Below are 19,331 nucleotides of genomic sequence, written 5' to 3'. Positions count from 1 at the left end.
GCTGTATAGAAACTTAGTTAGGCCACACTTGGAGTATAGTGTTCAATTCTGGTCGCCACACTACCAGAAGGATGTGGAGGCTTTAGAGAGGGTGCAGAAGAGATTTACCAGGATGTTGCCTGGTACGGAGGGCATTAGCTATGAGGAGAGGTGGAATAAACTCGGTTTGTTCTCACTGGAACGACGGAGGTTGAGGGGCGACCTGATAGAGGTCTACAAAATTATGTGGGGCATAGACAGAGTGGATAGTCAGAGGCTTTTCCCCAGGGTAGAGGGGTCTATTACTAGGGGGCATAGGTTTAAGGTGCGAGGGACAAGGTTTAGAGTAGATGTACGAGGCACGTTTTTTTACACAGGGTAGTGGGTGCCTGGAACTCGCTACCGGAGGAGGTGGTGGAAGCAGGGACGATAGTGACATTTAAGGGGCATCTTGACAAATATATGAATAGGATGGGAATAGAGGGATACGGACCCAGGAAGTGTAGAAGATTGTAGTTTAGTCGGGCAGCATGGTCGGCACGGGCTTGGAGGGCCGAAGGGCCTGTTCCTGTGCTGTACATTTCTTTGTTCTTGTTCTGAACCCTGTAATGCAGAAACTCTGTGCCTGCTGCTCTCTCAATAACAACAACTCTGCTTTAGAATTAATTATACCCAAAGGTAACCACAAACTAAACCTGATATGATCTGTATGAAGATCACAAAAATAGCTTGTGAGTGACAAGGTAATGATACAAGAGGTTAAACCCCTTTGCATCGTATCCTGGTAAAAGAGAGAATCAAATCGAATAAGATGTGTTTAATTAGCACCTCCTCTGTTCTAAAGATCCCCAAATGTTTCAGCTCCTGAATGAATGTGTTGAGCTCGGGTGAAGGAGCTGCTCCCTGTCCTAATGATGGATTTGCTTTTTCATTACAGCGGTCATTGTTGGTGGAATTGATATGATGTCACAGAGTCTTGCTCTGGCCAAGAAGCCACATGTTGTTATTGGTGAGTGTTTACAACCCCTCTATTTATTCATATAGGGGCCAGTTGAATGCATATAAACAATAAGCAAAATACTAAGAACAAAGAAATGTACAGCACAGGAACAGGCCCTTCGGCCCTCCAAGCCCGTGCCGACCATGCTGCCCGACTAAACTACAATCTTCTACACTTCCTTGGTCCGTATCCCTCTATTCCCATCCTATTCATGTATTTGTCAAGATGCCCCTTAAATGTCACTATTGTCCCTGCTTCCACCACCTCCTCCGGCAGCGAGTTCAGCCTGCTGTATCCTCTGACAGTCCTCATCGCTATCCGCAATTCCACCAACCTTTGTGTCGTCTGCAAACTTACTAATCAGACCAGTTACATTTTCCTCCAAATCATTCATATATACTACAAACAGCAAAGGTCCCAGCCATGATCCCTGCGGAACACCACTGGTCTCCGCCCTCCAATTAGAAAAGCATCCTTCCATTGCTACTCTCTGCCTTCTATGACCTAGCCAGTTCTGTATCCACCTTGCCAGCTCACCCCTGATCCCGTGTGACTTCAACTTTTGTACTAGCCTACCATGAGGGACCTTGTCAAAGGCCTTACTGAAGTCCATATAGACAACATCCACTGCCCTACCTGCATCAATCATCTTTGTGACCTCCTCGAAAAGCTCTATCAAGTTAGTGAGACACGACCTCCCCTTCACAAAACCATGCTGCCTCTCATTCATACGTCCATTTGCTTCCAAATGGGAGTAGATCCTGTCTTGAAGAATTCTCTCCAGTAATTTCCCTACCACTGAAGTAAGGCTCACCGGCCTGTAGTTCCCTGGATTATCCTTGCTACTCTTCTTAAACAGAGGAACAACATTGGCTATTCTCCAGTCGTCCGGGACATCACCTGAAGACAGTGAGGATCCAAAGATTTCTGTCAAGGCCTCAGCAATTTCCTCTCTAGCCTCCTTCAGTGTTCTGGGGTAGATCCCATCAGGCCCTGGGGACTGTCGTAGTCCTGAATGTGGGAACTCAGTCATTTCTCAAAAAGTGAATTAACCATAGCTTTCCATTGTATTCAATACTGAAAACAGAGTGTTCCCTGTATAATCAACTAATCAATTTTTAGTTCGATCTCCGCCAAGCTATGAAATATGGCGAAGCGTGAGAAATACAGGGGTTGTTTAGCACAGGGCTAAATCGCTGGCTTTGAAAGCAGACCAAGGCAAACCAGCAGCACAGTTCAATTCCCGTAACAGCCTCCCCGAACAGGCTCCGGAATGTGGCGACTAAGGGCTTTTCACAGTAACTTCATTTGAAGCCTACTCATGACAATAAGCGATTTTCATTTCATTTCATTAATAGTAACTCTGTACATTTCCTAAGGTTGCGTACGCATACACTGAGCTAGTTTTGACAGGCACCAGTCAATCTTGAGTAATGTCCAATGTTTGATAAACAAGTTATCCTCTTTCTTTTAAATTTAGAGTACCCACTTCATTTTTTTCCATTTAAGGGGCAGTTTAGCGTGACCAATCCACCTACCCTGCACATCTTTGGGTTGTGGGGACAAAACCCACGCAGACACTGGGAGAATGTGCAAACTCCACACGGACAGTGACCCGGGGCCTGGATCGAACCTGAGACCTCGGCACCGTGAGGCTGCAGTGCTAACCAATGCGCCGCTGTGCTGCCTACAAGTTATCCTCTTAGTAACAGACATTCATTTGAACAAACCGGGAGGTCCTTGCTAAAAATTAGAAGCCAATGAACCCAAACGAGGGGTTAAACTAGAGATAAGAATCCCCTTAAAAATAGGACCTCGTGTTTCAGGTTTCGTTCCTGAATTCTTGAATCATCCGTTTTGTTTAAAGTTCAGTCATTTATTTTGTGTTTATGCTTTTGTTATGTGTTTGACTTTGTATTTCATTTCTAAGTATTATTCAGTTTGTACTCTCTCACGGGCCAAGCTTTATTCAGCTTCAGCAGTGAAGTGACTAACAATGAAGACTTAAAAAAGACTCTACCAACCGGACTCCCGAAAACCATTAGCCTGTGTGTGTGAGCCAGTGCGTGTGAGAGAGAGCACGTATGGGGGTGTGAGAGCATGCGTGTGTGTGCACGCGTGTATGGGGGTGTGAGAGAGCGTCCGTGAGCGCTGAGTCAGTGCATACTTGATGGGCTGAGTGGCTTCCCTCTGCACTTTCGGTAATCTATGGTGTTGCTCTTGTTTATTTGGCTCTGAATATGGCGGTCAATATGGCCACCTTCCTTAATCCTAATTACGTTTGCTTTAGAGTCGCCAGGTATCTTTCGATACCGCCACAAGGTTCAAACTCGAATACTGATCAAAGAGTCGGTACACATTTTAGTTCAAAGTCAATACTATTTATTTACACACACAGTTAAATATACTCATGCACAAATACTACAGACTAAACTATCACTACTGCTAAAGCCTATACTTCACTTCGGGCGCCCACTCAGTCAGAGGAACAATGGCCGTTGTTCGGTTCTGAGGCTGCTGGGGTCGAAGTGGTGAAGGGGAAACAGCTAAGGTCGTCTGTCTGGTAGCGAGTGTTGACCTTACTTGCTTCTGGTGCAGCTGGTGGGCGGGTCTCTCCGCTGTGAGAGCCAAGTCTAAGAGAGCGATTCTCTCCTGGGGCCTTCTTCTTATACCCGAAGGGGGCTTCGCGCGCTTTTGGGCGGGCCTTGAACTTGGCCCCAAGCAAGTGGGCCGTATCTTGATCAGTTGTATTGATCTTTTTTAAATTTTTATTTATTATTATTTTTTTTTTTAAATAAAAAATTTAGAATACCCAATTCATTTTTTCCAATTAAGGGGCAATTTAACATCGTCAATCCACCTACCCTGCACATCTTTGGGTTGTGGGCGAAACCCATGCAAACACGGGGAGAATGTGCAAACTCCACACGGACAGTGTCCCAGAGCCGGGATTGAACCTGGGACCTCGGCGCCGTGAGGCAGCAGTGCTAACCACTGCGCCACCGTGCTGCCTACTTGTATTGATCTTGACCAATAAAGGGGTGGGTGCCCTGATGGCTGGGCGTGTCCTAGTTGGCCGTTGACCTGGCTTTGTTTGTGCTTTTGGTTTGGGGAACTGGCGCCGCGAGGTCTGGGGCCAGATCGGTTACTTAAGTATCTCCCTTTGTTCCCGGAGATGGGCCATCAATATGCTAATGGACCTACAGTTTCAGTCTCGTCTGGGAGCTGCGGTTCCAATACACGTACAGGCTCTGTGCCTGCCTGCTTTCTAAGCATTGTCCATTGTTCCCTGCAGTCTATTCAAACATCCATTTTGTATTCTGGAAGTGGCCATCCCAGGCGGCTACAATGGTTACCCAGGAGGACTATGGGCAGGTTAACCTGGTTATCTGGGAGGGCAGTGGACTTGTTAACCTGGTTACCCGAGAGGACAGTGGACAGGTTAACCTGGTTATCAAGGTGGTCAGTGGACAGGTTACTCTGGTTATTCAGGAGGTTACTGGACAGGTTAACCTGGTTATCCGAGAGGGTAATGTACTGGTTAACCTGGTTATCCGAGAGGGCAGTGGACTGGTTAATCTGGTTATCCGAGAGGGCAGTGGACTGGTAAACCTGGTTATCTGGGAGGGCAGTGGACTGGTTCACCTGATTATCCGAGGGGGCAGTGGACTGGTTAACCTGGTTATCTGAGAGGGCAATGGACTGGTTAACCTGGTTATCCGAGAGGGCAGTGGACTGGTTAATCTGGTTATCCGAGAGGGCAGTGGACTGGTTAACCTGGTTACCTGGGAGGGCATTGGACTGGTTAACATGGTTATATAGGTGGCAGTCGACAGGTTAACATGGTTATCCAAGAGAGCAGTGGACAGGTTAACCTGGTTTCTGGGAGGGCAGTGGTCTGGTTAACCTGGTTATCTGGGAGGGCATTGGACTGGTTAACCTGGTTATGTAGGTGGTCAGTCGACAGGCTAACATGGTTATCCAAGCGAGCAGTGGACAGGTTAACCTGGTTATCTAGGTGGTCAGTTGACAGGTTAACCTGTATATCCGAGAGGGCAGTGGACAGTTTAACCTGGTTATCCGAGAGGGCAGTGGACAGTTTAACCTGGTTATCCGAGAGGGCAGTGGACAGTTTAACCTGGTTATCTAGGAGGGCAGTGGACTGGTTAACCTGGTTATCCGAGAGGGCAGTGGACTGGTTAACCTGGTTATCTAGGAGGGCAGTGGACTGGTTAACCTGGTTATCCGAGAGGGCAGTGGACTGGTTAACCTGGTTATCTAGGAGGGCAGTGGACAGGTTAACCTGGTTATCTGAGAGGGCAGTGGTCTGGTTAACCTGGTTATCTGACAGGGCAGTGGACTTGTTATCTAGGAGGGCAGTGGACAGGTTAACCTGGTTATCTGAGAGGGCAGTGGTCTGGTTAACCTGGTTATCTGACAGGGCAGTGGACTGGTTACCCTGGTTATCTCAGAGGGTAGTGGACTGGTTAACCTGGTTATCCAAGAGGACAGTGGACAGGTTAACCTGGTTATCTAGGAGGTCAGTGGACAGGTTAACCTAGTTATCCGAGAGGGCAGTGGACAGTTTAACCTGGTTATCCGAGAGGGCAGTGGACAGTTTAACCTGGTTATCCGAGAGGGCAGTGGACAGTTTAACCTGGTTATCTAGGAGGGCAGTGGACTGGTTAACCTGGTTATCCGAGAGGGCAGTGGACTGGTTAACCTGGTTATCTGAGAGGGCAGTGGTCTGGTTAACCTGGTTATCTGACAGGGCAGTGGACTTGTTATCTAGGAGGGCAGTGGACAGGTTAACCTGGTTATCTGAGAGGGCAGTGGTCTGGTTAACCTGGTTATCTGACAGGGCAGTGGACTGGTTACCCTGGTTATCTCAGAGGGTAGTGGACTGGTTAACCTGGTTATCCAAGAGGACAGTGGACAGGTTAACCTGGTTATCTAGGAGGTCAGTGGGCAGGTTAACCTAGTTATCCGTGTTATCTCGGAGGTCAGTGGACAGGTTAACCTAGTTATCCGTGAGTGCAGTGGACTTGTTAACCTGGTTATCTAGGCGGTCAATGGACTGGTTAACCTAGTTATCTGTGAGGGCAGTGGACAGGTTAACCTGGTTATCTGGGATGGCGGTGGACAGGTTAACCTAGTTATCTGTGAGGGCAGTGGACTTGTTAACCTGGTTATCTAGGCGGTCAATGGACTGGTTAACCTAGTTGTCTGTGAGGGCAGTGGACTTGTTAACCTGGTTATCTAGGAGGTCAATGGACTGGTTAACCTAGTTATCTGGGAGGGCAGTGGACTTGTTAACCTGGTTATCTAGGAGGTCAGTGGACAGGTTAACCTAGTTATGCGTGAGGGCAGTGGACTTGTTAACCTGGTTATCTAGGAGGTCAATGGACTGGTTAACCTAGTTATCCGTGAGGGCAGTGGACTTGTTAACCTGGTTATCTAGGAGGTCAATGGACTGGTTAACCTAGTTATCTGGGAGGGCAGTGGTCTGGTTAACCAGGTTACCCAGGAGGACTGGTCTGGTTGTCACTAACTCTTGTCTCTCTCTGCCAGCCACCCCGGGACGCCTGATCGATCACCTTCAGAACACAAAGGGGTTTAACCTGCGATCGCTGAAATACCTGGTGATGGACGAGGCCGACAGGATTCTCAACATGGACTTTGAAACTGAGGTGTGTGGTCCACGCTGGTCAGATTTCTCATGTTTTTATTTTCAGGAGCTGGGGTCAGACGGGCATCCACTCCTGACAGGACTACCCGCCGGGTCCTGGTGGGCGGTGCTGCAGATAGTGGCACTGCCTCGGGCAGTAACCAACTCCCTGTGACCCCCAAAAGATATCGACCTTCTCTCGGATTCACCGCCCAAAAATAAAATCCCCTCCCCCCAAAAGATAGTGTCCTGGGACAATATTTATTTTGTAACAAGCATCACAAAAGGGGCTGGTTTAGCACACTGGGCTAAATCGCTGGCTTTGAAAGCAGACCAAGGCAGGCCAGCAGCACGGTTCAATTCCCGTACCAGCCTCCCCGAACAGGCGCCGGAATGTGGCGACTAGGGGCTTTTCACAGTAACTTCATTTGAAGCCTACTTGTGACAATAAGCGATTTTCATTTTCAAATCATTATCCGGTTTTATAAAGCTTTGCTGCGTGTGGGGTCTTGCTGCGCGGGTTTCCCCCAGCAGCAACTACACTTCACAAAGTACCTCATTGGCTGTGAACCACTTTGGGGAATCCCCATGTTCAAGAAGGGTTGAGGAAAGGTCAGACCACAGGGCAGTGACATGCAGCCTTCGCTCATCTCTGCCCAGGGGTTTAACCTCTGTCCTCACACACACAGGGGGCAGTGAGTGAATTAAACTGCCATTTGTGTAACAGCCACCAGATGGTGCCATTGCCCAGGGAGCAGCCTCGAGTCCAAGACCATATTCCCATGTTATTGTGTTAGAATCCTTCATTTCAAATCACATTCCGATTGTGTACAAAATATATGTTTAATATATGATTTACAAATAGATAATGTTCTGACACTCAGCACCATTCTCACAGTTTCTTAGTTGTGATATTTTCTGGGGTCCTGTGTACTCTGTCCTCTATACCTGGGGTCCTGTGTACTCTGTCCTCTATACCTGGGGTCCTGTGTACTCTGTCCTCTATACCTGGGGTCCTGTGTACTCTGTCCTCTGTACCTGAGGTCCTGTGTACTCTGCCCTCTATACCTGGGGTCCTGTGTACTCTGTCCTCTGTACCTGGGGTCCTGTGTACTCTGTCCTCTATACCTGGGGTCCTGTGTACTCTGTCCTCTGATACCTGGGGTCCTGTGTACTCTGTCCTGTGTACTCTGTCCTCTGTACCTGGGGTCCTGTGTACTCTGTCCTCTATACCTGGGGTCCTGTGTACTCTGTCCTCTATACCTGGGGTCCTGTGTACTCTGTCCTCTGTACCTGAGGTCCTGTGTACTCTGCCCTCTATACCTGGGGTCCTGTGTACTCTGTCCTCTGTACCTGGGGTCCTGTGTACTCTGCCCTCTATACCTGGGGTCCTGTGTACTCTGTCCTCTATACCTGGGGTCCTGTGTACTCTGTCCTCTGATACCTGGGGTCCTGTGTACTCTGTCCTGTGTACTCTGTCCTCTATACTCTGTCCTCTATACCTGGGGTCCTGTGTACTCTGTCCTCTATACCTGGGGTCCTGTGTACTCTGTCCTCTATACCTGGGGTCCTGTGTACTCTGTCCTCTATACCTGGGGTCCTGTGGACTCTGTCCTCTATACCTGTGGTCCTGTGCACTCTGTCCTCTGATACCTGGGGTCCTGTGTACTCTGTCCTGTGTACTCTGTCCTCTGTACCTGGGGTCCTGTGTACTCTGTCCTCTATACCTGGGGTCCTGTGTACTCTGTCCTCTGATACCTGGGGTCCTGTGTACTCTGTCCTGTGTACTCTGTCCTCTGTACCTGGGGTCCTGTGTACTCTGCCCTCTATACCTGGGGTCCTGGGTACTCTGTCCTCTATACCTGGGGTCCTGTGTACTCTGTCCTCTGATACCTGGGGTCCTGTGTACTCTGCCCTCTATACCTGGGGTCCTGTGTACTCTGTCCTCTATACCTGGGGTCCTGTGTACTCTGTCCTCTATACCTGGGGTTCTGTGTACTCTGTCCTCTATACCTGGGGTCCTGTGTACTCGGTCCTCTATACCTGGGGTCCTGTGTACTCTGTCCTCTGTACCTGGGGTCCTGTGTACTCTGCCCTCTATACCTGGGGTCCTGTGTACTCTGCCCTCGATACCTGGGGTCCTGTGTACTCTGTCCTCTATACCTGGGGTCCTGTGTACTCGGTCCTCTATACCTGGGGTCCTGTGTACTCTGCCCTCTATACCTGGGGTCCTGTGTACTCTGCCCTCTATACCTGGGGTCCTGTGTGCTCTGTCCTCTATACCTGGGGTCCTGTGTACTCTGTCCTGTGTACTCTGTCCTCTGTACCTGGGGTCCTGTGTACTCTGCCCTCTATACCTGGGGTCCTGTGTACTCTGCCCTCTATACCTGGGGTCCTGTGTACTCTGCCCTCTATACCTGGGGTCCTGTGTACTCTGTCCTCTATACCTGGGGTCCTGTGTACTCTGTCCTGTGTACTCTGCCCTCTATACCTGGGGTCCTGTGTACTCTGCCCTCTATACCTGGGGTCCTGTGTACTCTGTCCTCTATACCTGGGGTCCTGTGTACTCGGTCCTCTAAACCTGGGTCCTGTGTACTCTGTCCTCTATACCTGTGGTCCTGTGTACTCTGTCCTGTGTACTCTGTCCTCTGTACCTGGGGTCCTGTGTACTCTGTCCTCTATACCTGGGGTCCTGTGTACTCTGTCCTCTGATACCTGGGGTCCTGTGTACTCTGTCCTGTGTACTCTGTCCTCTGTACCTGGGGTCCTGTGTACTCTGTCCTCTATACCTGGGGTCCTGTGTACTCTGTCCTCTAAACCTGGGGTCCTGTGTACTCTGTCCTCTATACCTGGGGTCCTGTGTACTCTGTCCTCTATACCTGGGGTCCTGAGTACTCTGTCCTCTATACCTGGGGTCCTGTGTACTCTGTCCTCTATACCTGGCGTCCTGTGTACTCTGTCCTCTGATACCTGGGGTCCTGTGTACTCTGTCCTCTATACCTGGGGTCCTGTGTACTCTGTCCTCTATGCCTGGGGTCCTGTGTACTCTGTCCTCCATACCTGTGGTCCTGTGCACTCTGTCCTCTGATACCTGGGGTCCTGTGTACTCTGTCCTGTGTACTCTGTCCTCTGTACCTGGGGTCCTGTGTACTCTGTCCTCTGTACCTGGGGTCCTGTGTACTCTGTCCTCTATACCTGGGGTCCTGTGTACTCAGTCCTCTAAACCTGGGGTCCTGTGTACTCTGTCCTCTATACCTGGGGTCCTGTGTACTCTGTCCTCTATACCTGGGGTCCTGTGTACTCGGTCCTCTATACCTGGGGTCCTGTGTACTCTGTCCTCTATACCTGGGGTCCTGTGTACTCTGTCCTCTATACCTGGGGTCCTGCATACTCGGTCCTCTATACCTGGGGTCCTGTGTACTCTGTCCTCTGTACCTGGGGTCCTGTGTACTCTGTCCTCTATACCTGGGGTCCTGTGTACTCTGCCCTCTATACCTGGGGTCCTGTGTACTCTGCCCTCTATACCTGGGGTCCTGTGTACTCGGTCCTCTGTACCTGGGGTCCTGTGTACTCTGCCCTCTGTACCTGGGGTCCTGTGTACTCGGTCCTCTGTACCTGGGGTCCTGTGTACTCTGTCCTCTGTACCTGGGGTCCTGTGTACTCTGTCCTCTATACCTGGGGTCCTGTGTACTCTGCCCTCTGTACCTGGGGTCCTGTGTACTCTGTCCTCTGTACCTGGGGTCCTGTGTACTCTGTCCTCTATACCTGGGGTCCTGTGTACTCTGCCCTCTATACCTGGGGTCCTGTGTACTCTGTCCTCTATACCTGGGGTCCTGTGTACTCTGTCCTGTGTACTCTGCCCTCTATACCTGGGGTCCTGTGTACTCTGCCCTCTATACCTGGGGTCCTGTGTACTCTGTCCTCTATACCTGGGGTCCTGTGTACTCGGTCCTCTAAACCTGGGTCCTGTGTACTCTGTCCTCTATACCTGTGGTCCTGTGTACTCTGTCCTGTGTACTCTGTCCTCTGTACCTGGGGTCCTGTGTACTCTGTCCTCTATACCTGGGGTCCTGTGTACTCTGTCCTCTGATACCTGGGGTCCTGTGTACTCTGTCCTGTGTACTCTGTCCTCTGTACCTGGGGTCCTGTGTACTCTGTCCTCTATACCTGGGGTCCTGTGTACTCTGTCCTCTAAACCTGGGGTCCTGTGTACTCTGTCCTCTATACCTGGGGTCCTGAGTACTCTGTCCTCTATACCTGGGGTCCTGTGTACTCTGTCCTCTATACCTGGCGTCCTGTGTACTCTGTCCTCTGATACCTGGGGTCCTGTGTACTCTGTCCTCTATACCTGGGGTCCTGTGTACTCTGTCCTCTATGCCTGGGGTCCTGTGTACTCTGTCCTCCATACCTGTGGTCCTGTGCACTCTGTCCTCTGATACCTGGGGTCCTGTGTACTCTGTCCTGTGTACTCTGTCCTCTGTACCTGGGGTCCTGTGTACTCTGTCCTCTGTACCTGGGGTCCTGTGTACTCTGTCCTCTATACCTGGGGTCCTGTGTACTCAGTCCTCTAAACCTGGGGTCCTGTGTACTCTGTCCTCTATACCTGGGGTCCTGTGTACTCTGTCCTCTATACCTGGGGTCCTGTGTACTCGGTCCTCTATACCTGGGGTCCTGTGTACTCTGTCCTCTATACCTGGGGTCCTGTGTACTCTGTCCTCTATACCTGGGGTCCTGTGTACTCGGTCCTCTATACCTGGGGTCCTGTGTACTCTGTCCTCTGTACCTGGGGTCCTGTGTACTCTGTCCTCTATACCTGGGGTCCTGTGTACTCTGCCCTCTATACCTGGGGTCCTGTGTACTCTGCCCTCTATACCTGGGGTCCTGTGTACTCGGTCCTCTGTACCTGGGGTCCTGTGTACTCTGCCCTCTGTACCTGGGGTCCTGTGTACTCGGTCCTCTGTACCTGGGGTCCTGTGTACTCTGTCCTCTGTACCTGGGGTCCTGTGTACTCTGTCCTCTATACCTGGGGTCCTGTGTACTCTGCCCTCTGTACCTGGGGTCCTGTGTACTCGGTCCTCTGTACCTGGGGTCCTGTGTACTCGGTCCTCTGTACCTGGGGTCCTGTGTACTCTGTCCTCTGTACCTGGGGTCCTGTGTACTCTGCCCTCTGTACCTGGGGTCCTGTGTACTCGGTCCTCTGTACCTGGGGTCCTGTGTACTCTGTCCTCTATACCTGGGGTCCTGTGTACTCTGCCCTCTGTACCTGGGGTCCTGTGTACTCGGTCCTCTGTACCTGGGGTCCTGTGTACTCTGCACTCTGACTTTCATGGTCCATGTTTTATTTTGCAGGTTGATAAGATACTCAAAGTGATTCCGAGAGACCGCAACACCTATCTGTTTTCTGCGACCATGACCAAGAAGGTTTGCTGAGAAGCTTTTTAACATATCTACTGTCATTGTGCTTCAGAGTCAGTGTGGGGAGAGTGGGGTTTCCGTGCGATTGACGAGTTGCTTCTGGAACCCCAATCTGAACAGACAGAGTTCAGTCTGCTCTGAATTGTCTCGCTCTCTCTAAACGGCTTTGTACTAAGTGTAAGGAAGTGGAAACCTTTGTTGTTAATATTATTCACGGGCAGCACGGCGGCTCAGTGGGTTAGCACTGCTGCCTCACGGGCCGAGGTCCCGGGCTCGATCCCGGCCCCGGGTCACTGTCCGTGTGGAGTTTGCACATTCTCCCCGTGTCTGCGTGGGTCTCACCCCGACAACCCAAAGATTGCAGGGTAGGTGGATTGGCCGCGCTAAATTGCCCCTTACTTGGGAAAAAAGAATTGGGTACTCTGAATTAAAAATAGACATTCAAGTGCCGCTGTGGTACCGACAGATCTCTGCACAGGTCAATGAACCACACTGAAGGCTGCTTTGCTATTTTGTGGTGAGCTGAAATATTTCCCGTGCTTTCCCTCAGGTACAAAAGCTCCAGCGGGCAGCACTGAAGGATCCTGTGAAGTGTGCAGTGTCCACCAAGTACCAGACTGTGGAGAAACTGCAGCAATACTACGTGTTCATCCCGTCAAAGTTCAAGGTAATGACAGCCTGCCCAGATTGGAAAAACAGCTGGAGGCCAAGAGGTCAAAAATCAGGGGTATCTGTGAGGCAGGGAGACTGAACACGAGTGCAGGAGCTGGAGGGGCCACAATGGCCAGATTCTGACAGAGCGGGTGGAGGGTCATTTAGCTGGAGGTCAGCGGAAGGACCCCAGGAAAGATCATCCCTCGGGTTCCGCTGAGGAGAATAGAAGTGAATTCCTGAGAACTGTGGCACGTTTTGGTCGGAGGAAGTGAAGGAACCTTCATGAGCCTGATGAGCAGCCAAAGAGATTCCTGGGGGTGAGAGGGGGAGAGGTCAGAGTGGGAAGGGGAAGGTTGAGTTGAGGACTTCAGTCTTAAAGTATGAGCGAGTGTGGATTTCTTTGAGTGTGACCGTACAGTTAGTGTTCGCTTTGTTTGATTCTTGTCACTTTCTTCTTTCAGTAGATAATGGGGAGTTCCAATTTATTTTCAAATGTTAGCAATTTCTAACGGAGTTGTAACAAGACCTGAACCTGCTCTCTCAGGCAGGTATCCCTGATGTTCCAAAAGGTCCTTTAAATGTAAATCCTTTTTTCCCCTAAATTGTATGAGATGTTTTTGCAACTACATCTGAAGACGCTTTTTAAAGAATTTTGCATATCGGTAAATGTGAGAATGTTTATTCATACAAGGTGGAGTTGAGTTAAATTTCAGAACTCGGTCCAGCGCGCCACCTCATGGTCAGTGCTGCAACTACACTGTGACAGTTCCCACAGCAAAATTACGAGAGAAAAAAGAACATTACAGCACAGGAACTGGCCCTTCGGCCCTCCAAGCCTGTGCTGATCCAGATTCCTTATTTAGACCTACCTATTGCCCAAATGGTCTCTATCCCTTCATTCCCCGCCCGTTCATGTGTCCATCGAGATACATCTTAAAGGTTGCTATCGTACCTGTCTCCTCCACCGGCAACGTGTTCCAGGCACTCACCACCCCCTGCGTGAAAAACTTTCCCCGCACATCTCCCCTAAACTTTCCCCCGTCTCGCCTTGCACCTGTGCCCCCCTTTGTAATTGTGCCTTCCACCCTGGGAAAAAGCTTCTGGCTATTCACCCTGTCTGTACATCCTGTAATTGTGGGAAATGTTGACTTTGGGATAGTACAGTGGTTAGCACTGCAGCCTCGCAGCACCAGGGACTCGGGTTCGATTCCCGGCTTGGGTCACTGGCTGTGTGGGATGTCCTTTCAGACGGGTGGTGCAGACTCGATGGGCCGAATGGCCTTCTGCACTGTAAAGATTCTATAGCAACTTACAACGGGCACAAATATCATGACAACAGGATGTAGTTTAGTGGGCGGAGAGAGTGCCTGGCACGCGGTATACCTAGGTAATGACATACTGGATAGATGTTTGGAAATTGGCCTGCCGATTGTTTTGAAGTTCTCGGTTTTGAAGTTTAAAAGCTTGATGCCTCTATTTCCAGGATTGTTACCTGGTTTCCATTCTCAACGAGCTGGCCGGCAATTCCTTCATCATCTTCTGCAGCACCTGTAATAACACCCAGCGCACGGCGCTGCTCCTGCGCAACCTGGGCTTCACTGCCATTCCCTTACATGGACAGATGAATCAGGTGGGTTGCCGAGCTTCGCACCGTGAGTGACACTTTGTCCAGATGAATAAACTGTTACTTATCCTGTTGGTTTTTTTTTAAATTGCAGAACAAACGATTGGGAGCTTTGAATAAATTCAAGGCTAAGTCTCGCTCGGTCTTACTGGCCACAGACGTCGCGAGTCGTGGGCTTGATATTCCACATGTGGATGTGGTTATAAACTTTGACATTCCCACCCATTCTAAGGTAAGTACTGTCGCATGATAATGTCGAAGACAGCAGCTCACCTACGGAGTAGTTGGAGGTGTAACTAGTAGGGCGACACGGTGGCACAGTGGTTAGCACTGCTGCCTCACGGCGCCGAGGTCCCGGGTTAGATCCCGGCCCGGAGTCACTGTCCGTGTGGAGTTTGCACATTCTTCCTGTGTCTGCGTGGGTTTTGCCCCAACAACCCAAAAATGTGCAGAATAAGTGGATTGGCCGCGCTAAATTGCCCCTTAATTGGGAAGAAAAAGAATTGGGTACCCTAAATTTAAAAAAAAAAAAGAAAATGTGTAACTAGCACAATTCTGCTCCTACATGGTCACTGTCAGGTACAAACTGATCCCAATCAGTGCAACAGGAGGTTAGTGACCTCCAGGTAACCACAGTAACCATTAGTAGAGAGAGTTACCAGCTAGAAATTCTGCCCCTGCTCTGCTGACCCCAGGCCCTTCGTAAGGTTGAGTTGGGACCTGCTGCAGTGTCGACACTTGGAGCCAGAGCTCTCGGGTGCGCAGGGGAGTGGGTGTAGCTGCTACCAATCAGAATGTGTGGCTTCACTTTCCCCTGCCATCCATGCACCCCCCTTCCCCGCCGTGACCCCCTGCCAACCCCCCCCCCCCTTGCTTCCAATAATAACCGTTTATTGTCACAAGTATGAAGTTACTGTGAAAAGCCCCTGGTCGCCACATTCCGGCGCCTGTTCAGGTAAGCTGGTACGGGAATTGAACCCGCGCTGCTGGCCTTGTTCTGCATTACAAACCAGCTGTCTAGCCCACTGAGCTAAACCAGCCCTAAGGCAAATGTGATAGCCACTGTACTTCAGAAACAGCTGGCCCTTGCCCCATCCCACCCAAGTTCCATCGCCGCCTTCTCAGATAATCTAATCTCTGTCGATGAATCGGTTAAGAACTCGGGGCTGCTTGGGGTGTACAACTGCTCTCGCTCCCATCTGTCCTGGTTTAATGTTTCTTGGTGTTTGCCTTCCAGGATTACATTCATCGAGTGGGGCGGACGGCTAGAGCTGGTCGCTCGGGAAAAGCCATCACCTTTGTCACCCAGTGAGCTTTGCTTCTTTATTCTAGACTCTCAATATTCCGATTTCCCTCACGGTGCCCAGGTCCCAGGTTCGATCCCGGCTCCGGGTCACTATCCGTGTGGAGTTTGCACATTCTCCCCGTGTCTGCGTGGGTTTCACCCCCACAACACAAAGATGTGCAGGGTGGGTGGATTGGCCACTCTAATTGCCCCTTAATTGGGAAAAATGAATTGGGTACTCTAAATTTAAAAAAAGAAGAAAAAAATATTCTGATTTCCGTTTCACTCTGAAACGGAACGAGGGACTGAAACAGTTTGTGATGTGGTTTGGTGCGGGGTGGGGGGGGGGGATCTGAGATTGTGATGTGTTTTGGGGATGAGGGGTGCGTCTCAATTTATGATGTGTGATGGAAGGGTGGGTGTGTGTGAGTTTGTGATGTGTTTTATGGGGAAGGGGTCTGTCTCATTTTGTACCTTGTGTTTGGCCTCCTTGCCTCACAGAAGTTAACTGTCCACTGGTGCAGGTTGGTGATTTCTGAATCACGGGGGGATGACCCGCATTAACCTATGAATGAATAACCAGCTTGTTGAAAGGCAGGTCTGTGATCACTCATGCTGACTCACTCTCAAACACTGCAACATGTTGAGGTAATTGGAAGCTTTAGAAGAATGCCGAAGAATGTTGTGATTTTATTTGGGTGTCACAGTAACTTCATTGCAGTGTTAATGTAAACCTACTTGTGACAATGAAGATGATAGATTATAGAACGTTGTCGCTCCTGTCCCCGTGCTTGTCGATCGGGGACTCTGTCCTCGGCACCAAGCTCAGCGCTGCTGCCATTAGGCCCAGATCTCCCTTTGGCCAACTGACCCCAGGACCGCCTGTGGTGACCTTTCCCCAGCGACCCGACAGAGCAAAGTGTGGAATAAACCGAAAAGCAACTGAGACCAAGCAAAACATGTTTGTGATTTAGCTCTCTTATCCAACTTGTGATCAGTCTCAATCATCTACCCGCCCCAAACTCTCTCAAATCTCTTGATTTCATACTGCTGGCTCTCGTAACCTTGGAGAGCTGGACAACTGCTCCCTGAGCTCATTTTACACTCGGCCATTTCATTCCGAGCAGCTGGCACTCCAAAAGGTAGAAAGGCCAGAACAGAGACAAAGTTTGCCTCCCTTTAGACAGCAGGTCACACAGAATACTGCACTTTAATCATTCAAAACTAACGTCCTAGACATGAGTTTAATTTTGGAGTCCGTGCAGTGCTGAATACAATGGTCCTTGTGTGCAGGAAGTTAATGTTTGTGCACAGCCCTGTTTGATTCCGAGCTGAATTCAGACCCCTGCCTGGTTATATCCTGCCTGTCCCTCACCTTGCCCACCTTGACTTGTGGCACTGGGCTCCCTGTTCCCAGTAACAGCAGCTGGTCTGTGTTGGGGTCGGAAGGGGTAACGCGACGGCACCGAGGACGGATAAGGCTTGACTGCTGTACAACCTCATGCTGGCTACCCAAGTGCCTGCGAAACATTTCCCCTCCTCCACCACATATGCACACACAAACGGGCACAGACAGACACACACAAACGGGCACACACACGGACACACATGGACACAGATGCACACACATGGACACAGATGCACACACATGGACACAGACACACACACATGGCCACAGACAGACACCCACACACGGGCACAGACAGACATACAGGGGCACAGACACACATACGGGCACAGACAGACACACACGGGCACAGACAGACACACATACGGGCACAGACAGACACACATACGGGCACAGACAGGCACACACACACAGCACAGACACACGGGCACAGGCACACACACATACACGGGCGCAGACACACGCACGGGCACATACAGACACACACGGGCGCAGACACACGCACGGGCACATACAGACACACACACACGGGCATAGACAGACACACAGACACATACAGGCACAGACAGACACACACACAGGCACAGACACACACACACACGGGCACACAGACAGACACACAGCCGCACGGGCACAGACAGACACACACGGGCACAGACACACACACACGGGCATACACACGGGGACAGACAGACAGACACACACACACACACAGGTACAGACAGATTCAAATGGTCATTGGATAGACATATGGACGATAAGGGAATAGTGTAGATGGGCTTTAGAGTGGTTTCACAGGTCAGCGCAACATCGAGGGCCGAAGGGCCTGTACTGCGCTGTTATGTTCTATGTTCTATGAGGCACAGACAGACACACACACATCAGCAGGAGACAAAAGACAACAACAACTTTTATTTGTATAGTGCCTTGCATATAATGACACAGTGGAGTGATCATTAAACAGAATTTGACACCGAGCTGCAACGATGATATTAGGAACAGGAACGGGTGGCACGGTAGCACAGTGGTTAGCACTGTGGCCTCACAGCGCCAGGGTCCCAGGTTCGATTCCGGCTTGGGTCACTGTCTGTGTGGAGTCTGCACGTTCTCCCCGTGTCTGCGTGGGTTTCCCCCGGGTGCTCCGGTGTCCTCCCACGAGTCCCGAAAGAATTGGACATTCCGAATTCTCCCTCGGTGTACCCGAACAGGCGCCGGAGTGTGGTGACGAGGGGCTTTTCTCAGTAGCTTTATTGCAGTGTTAATGTAAGCCTACTTGTGACCGTAATAAAGATTATTATTATGTGACCAAAAGTTGGCCAAAGAGGCCACACATGCCTCTGTGCCCGTGTGTCTGTGCTGTGTGTGTGTGTGCCTGTCTGTGCCCGTGTGTGTGTCTGTGCCCCTGTATGTCTGTCTGTGCCCCCCCCCGATACGATCCCTTTTCTTACAAAGAATCTAACCACTTCTGCCTTTAAATTACTCAGGTACGATGTGGAGCTGTTCCAGAGGATTGAGCACCTGATCGACAAGAAGCTCCCAGCCTTCCCCACCCAGGAAGAAGAGGTGATGCTGCTGGTGGAGCGAGTGACGGAAGCTCAGCGATTCGCACGGCTGGTACGTGGGGTTCTCGTTCAAATCCTGCTCCAGGATTTCAGTGGTTTGATATTGAGGGAGGCTACCCGTCTATCGTTAGTTATTGTTACCGTAATCCCTCGGTCATCTCAGCCCAAACTTCTTAAATCTCTCTTTACAACGTTAACTCTTAACCCCAGAGCCCGTGAAGCAGCTTATCCATTGCTTTTATCTTCTTCCTCTCCTTAGCTCTTCAGCCTAACGTCCTGGTGTAGGAGCCACATTCTGCTTCATTTCCAAAAGCCAAGGGTCGATGTAACTCTTTCCTTGGCTTCATCTAAATATCAGAAAGCTCAGGGGATCATCGGATCTGCGGAGCAGTGGTCCTCGCCTCTGCTCGACATTTTCTGGGGAATGATCGGGTTCCCGGTTTTTCTGTGTTGAATTGCGTCTTGTGAAATGGAAATCGCTTATTGTCACAAGTAGGCTTCAAATCAAGTTCCTGTGAAAAGCCCCTAGCCGCCACATTCCGGCGCCTGTTCGGGGAGGCTGGTACGGGAATTGAACCCGTGCTGCTGGCCTGCCTTGGTCTGCTTTAAAAGCCAGCGGTTTAGCCCTGTGCTAAACCAGCCCCTCTGCCGAGAAATTGTGAAAACATTGTTTCAGCTGCAGAAACCTCCAAACACATGGATATCTCAAATAAGCCAAATAACAAAACTGCTCTTA

The 19,331-nt window shown here is 50.4% G+C and overlaps 1 protein-coding gene across 1 annotated transcript in view; it reads left to right on the top strand.

Moving 5' to 3' along the window:
• The window catches only part of ddx47 (DEAD (Asp-Glu-Ala-Asp) box polypeptide 47), a 55,464-nt gene that overhangs the window by 32,279 nt on the left and 3,854 nt on the right, over positions 1 to 19,331 (top strand). The window contains exons 4-11 of the mRNA XM_072492467.1: positions 917 to 988; positions 6,551 to 6,669; positions 11,997 to 12,068; positions 12,613 to 12,729; positions 14,200 to 14,346; positions 14,435 to 14,572; positions 15,578 to 15,648; positions 18,518 to 18,647. Coding sequence (XP_072348568.1) covers positions 917 to 988; positions 6,551 to 6,669; positions 11,997 to 12,068; positions 12,613 to 12,729; positions 14,200 to 14,346; positions 14,435 to 14,572; positions 15,578 to 15,648; positions 18,518 to 18,647 — 866 coding nt within the window. The remainder of the gene's footprint in view (positions 1 to 916; positions 989 to 6,550; positions 6,670 to 11,996; positions 12,069 to 12,612; positions 12,730 to 14,199; positions 14,347 to 14,434; positions 14,573 to 15,577; positions 15,649 to 18,517; positions 18,648 to 19,331) is intronic.

Source organism: Scyliorhinus torazame, chromosome 29 (genome assembly GCF_047496885.1).
Source record: "Scyliorhinus torazame isolate Kashiwa2021f chromosome 29, sScyTor2.1, whole genome shotgun sequence".
Lineage (NCBI taxonomy): Eukaryota > Metazoa > Chordata > Chondrichthyes > Carcharhiniformes > Scyliorhinidae > Scyliorhinus > Scyliorhinus torazame.
This window is presented reverse-complemented; position numbering and strand designations above follow the sequence as displayed.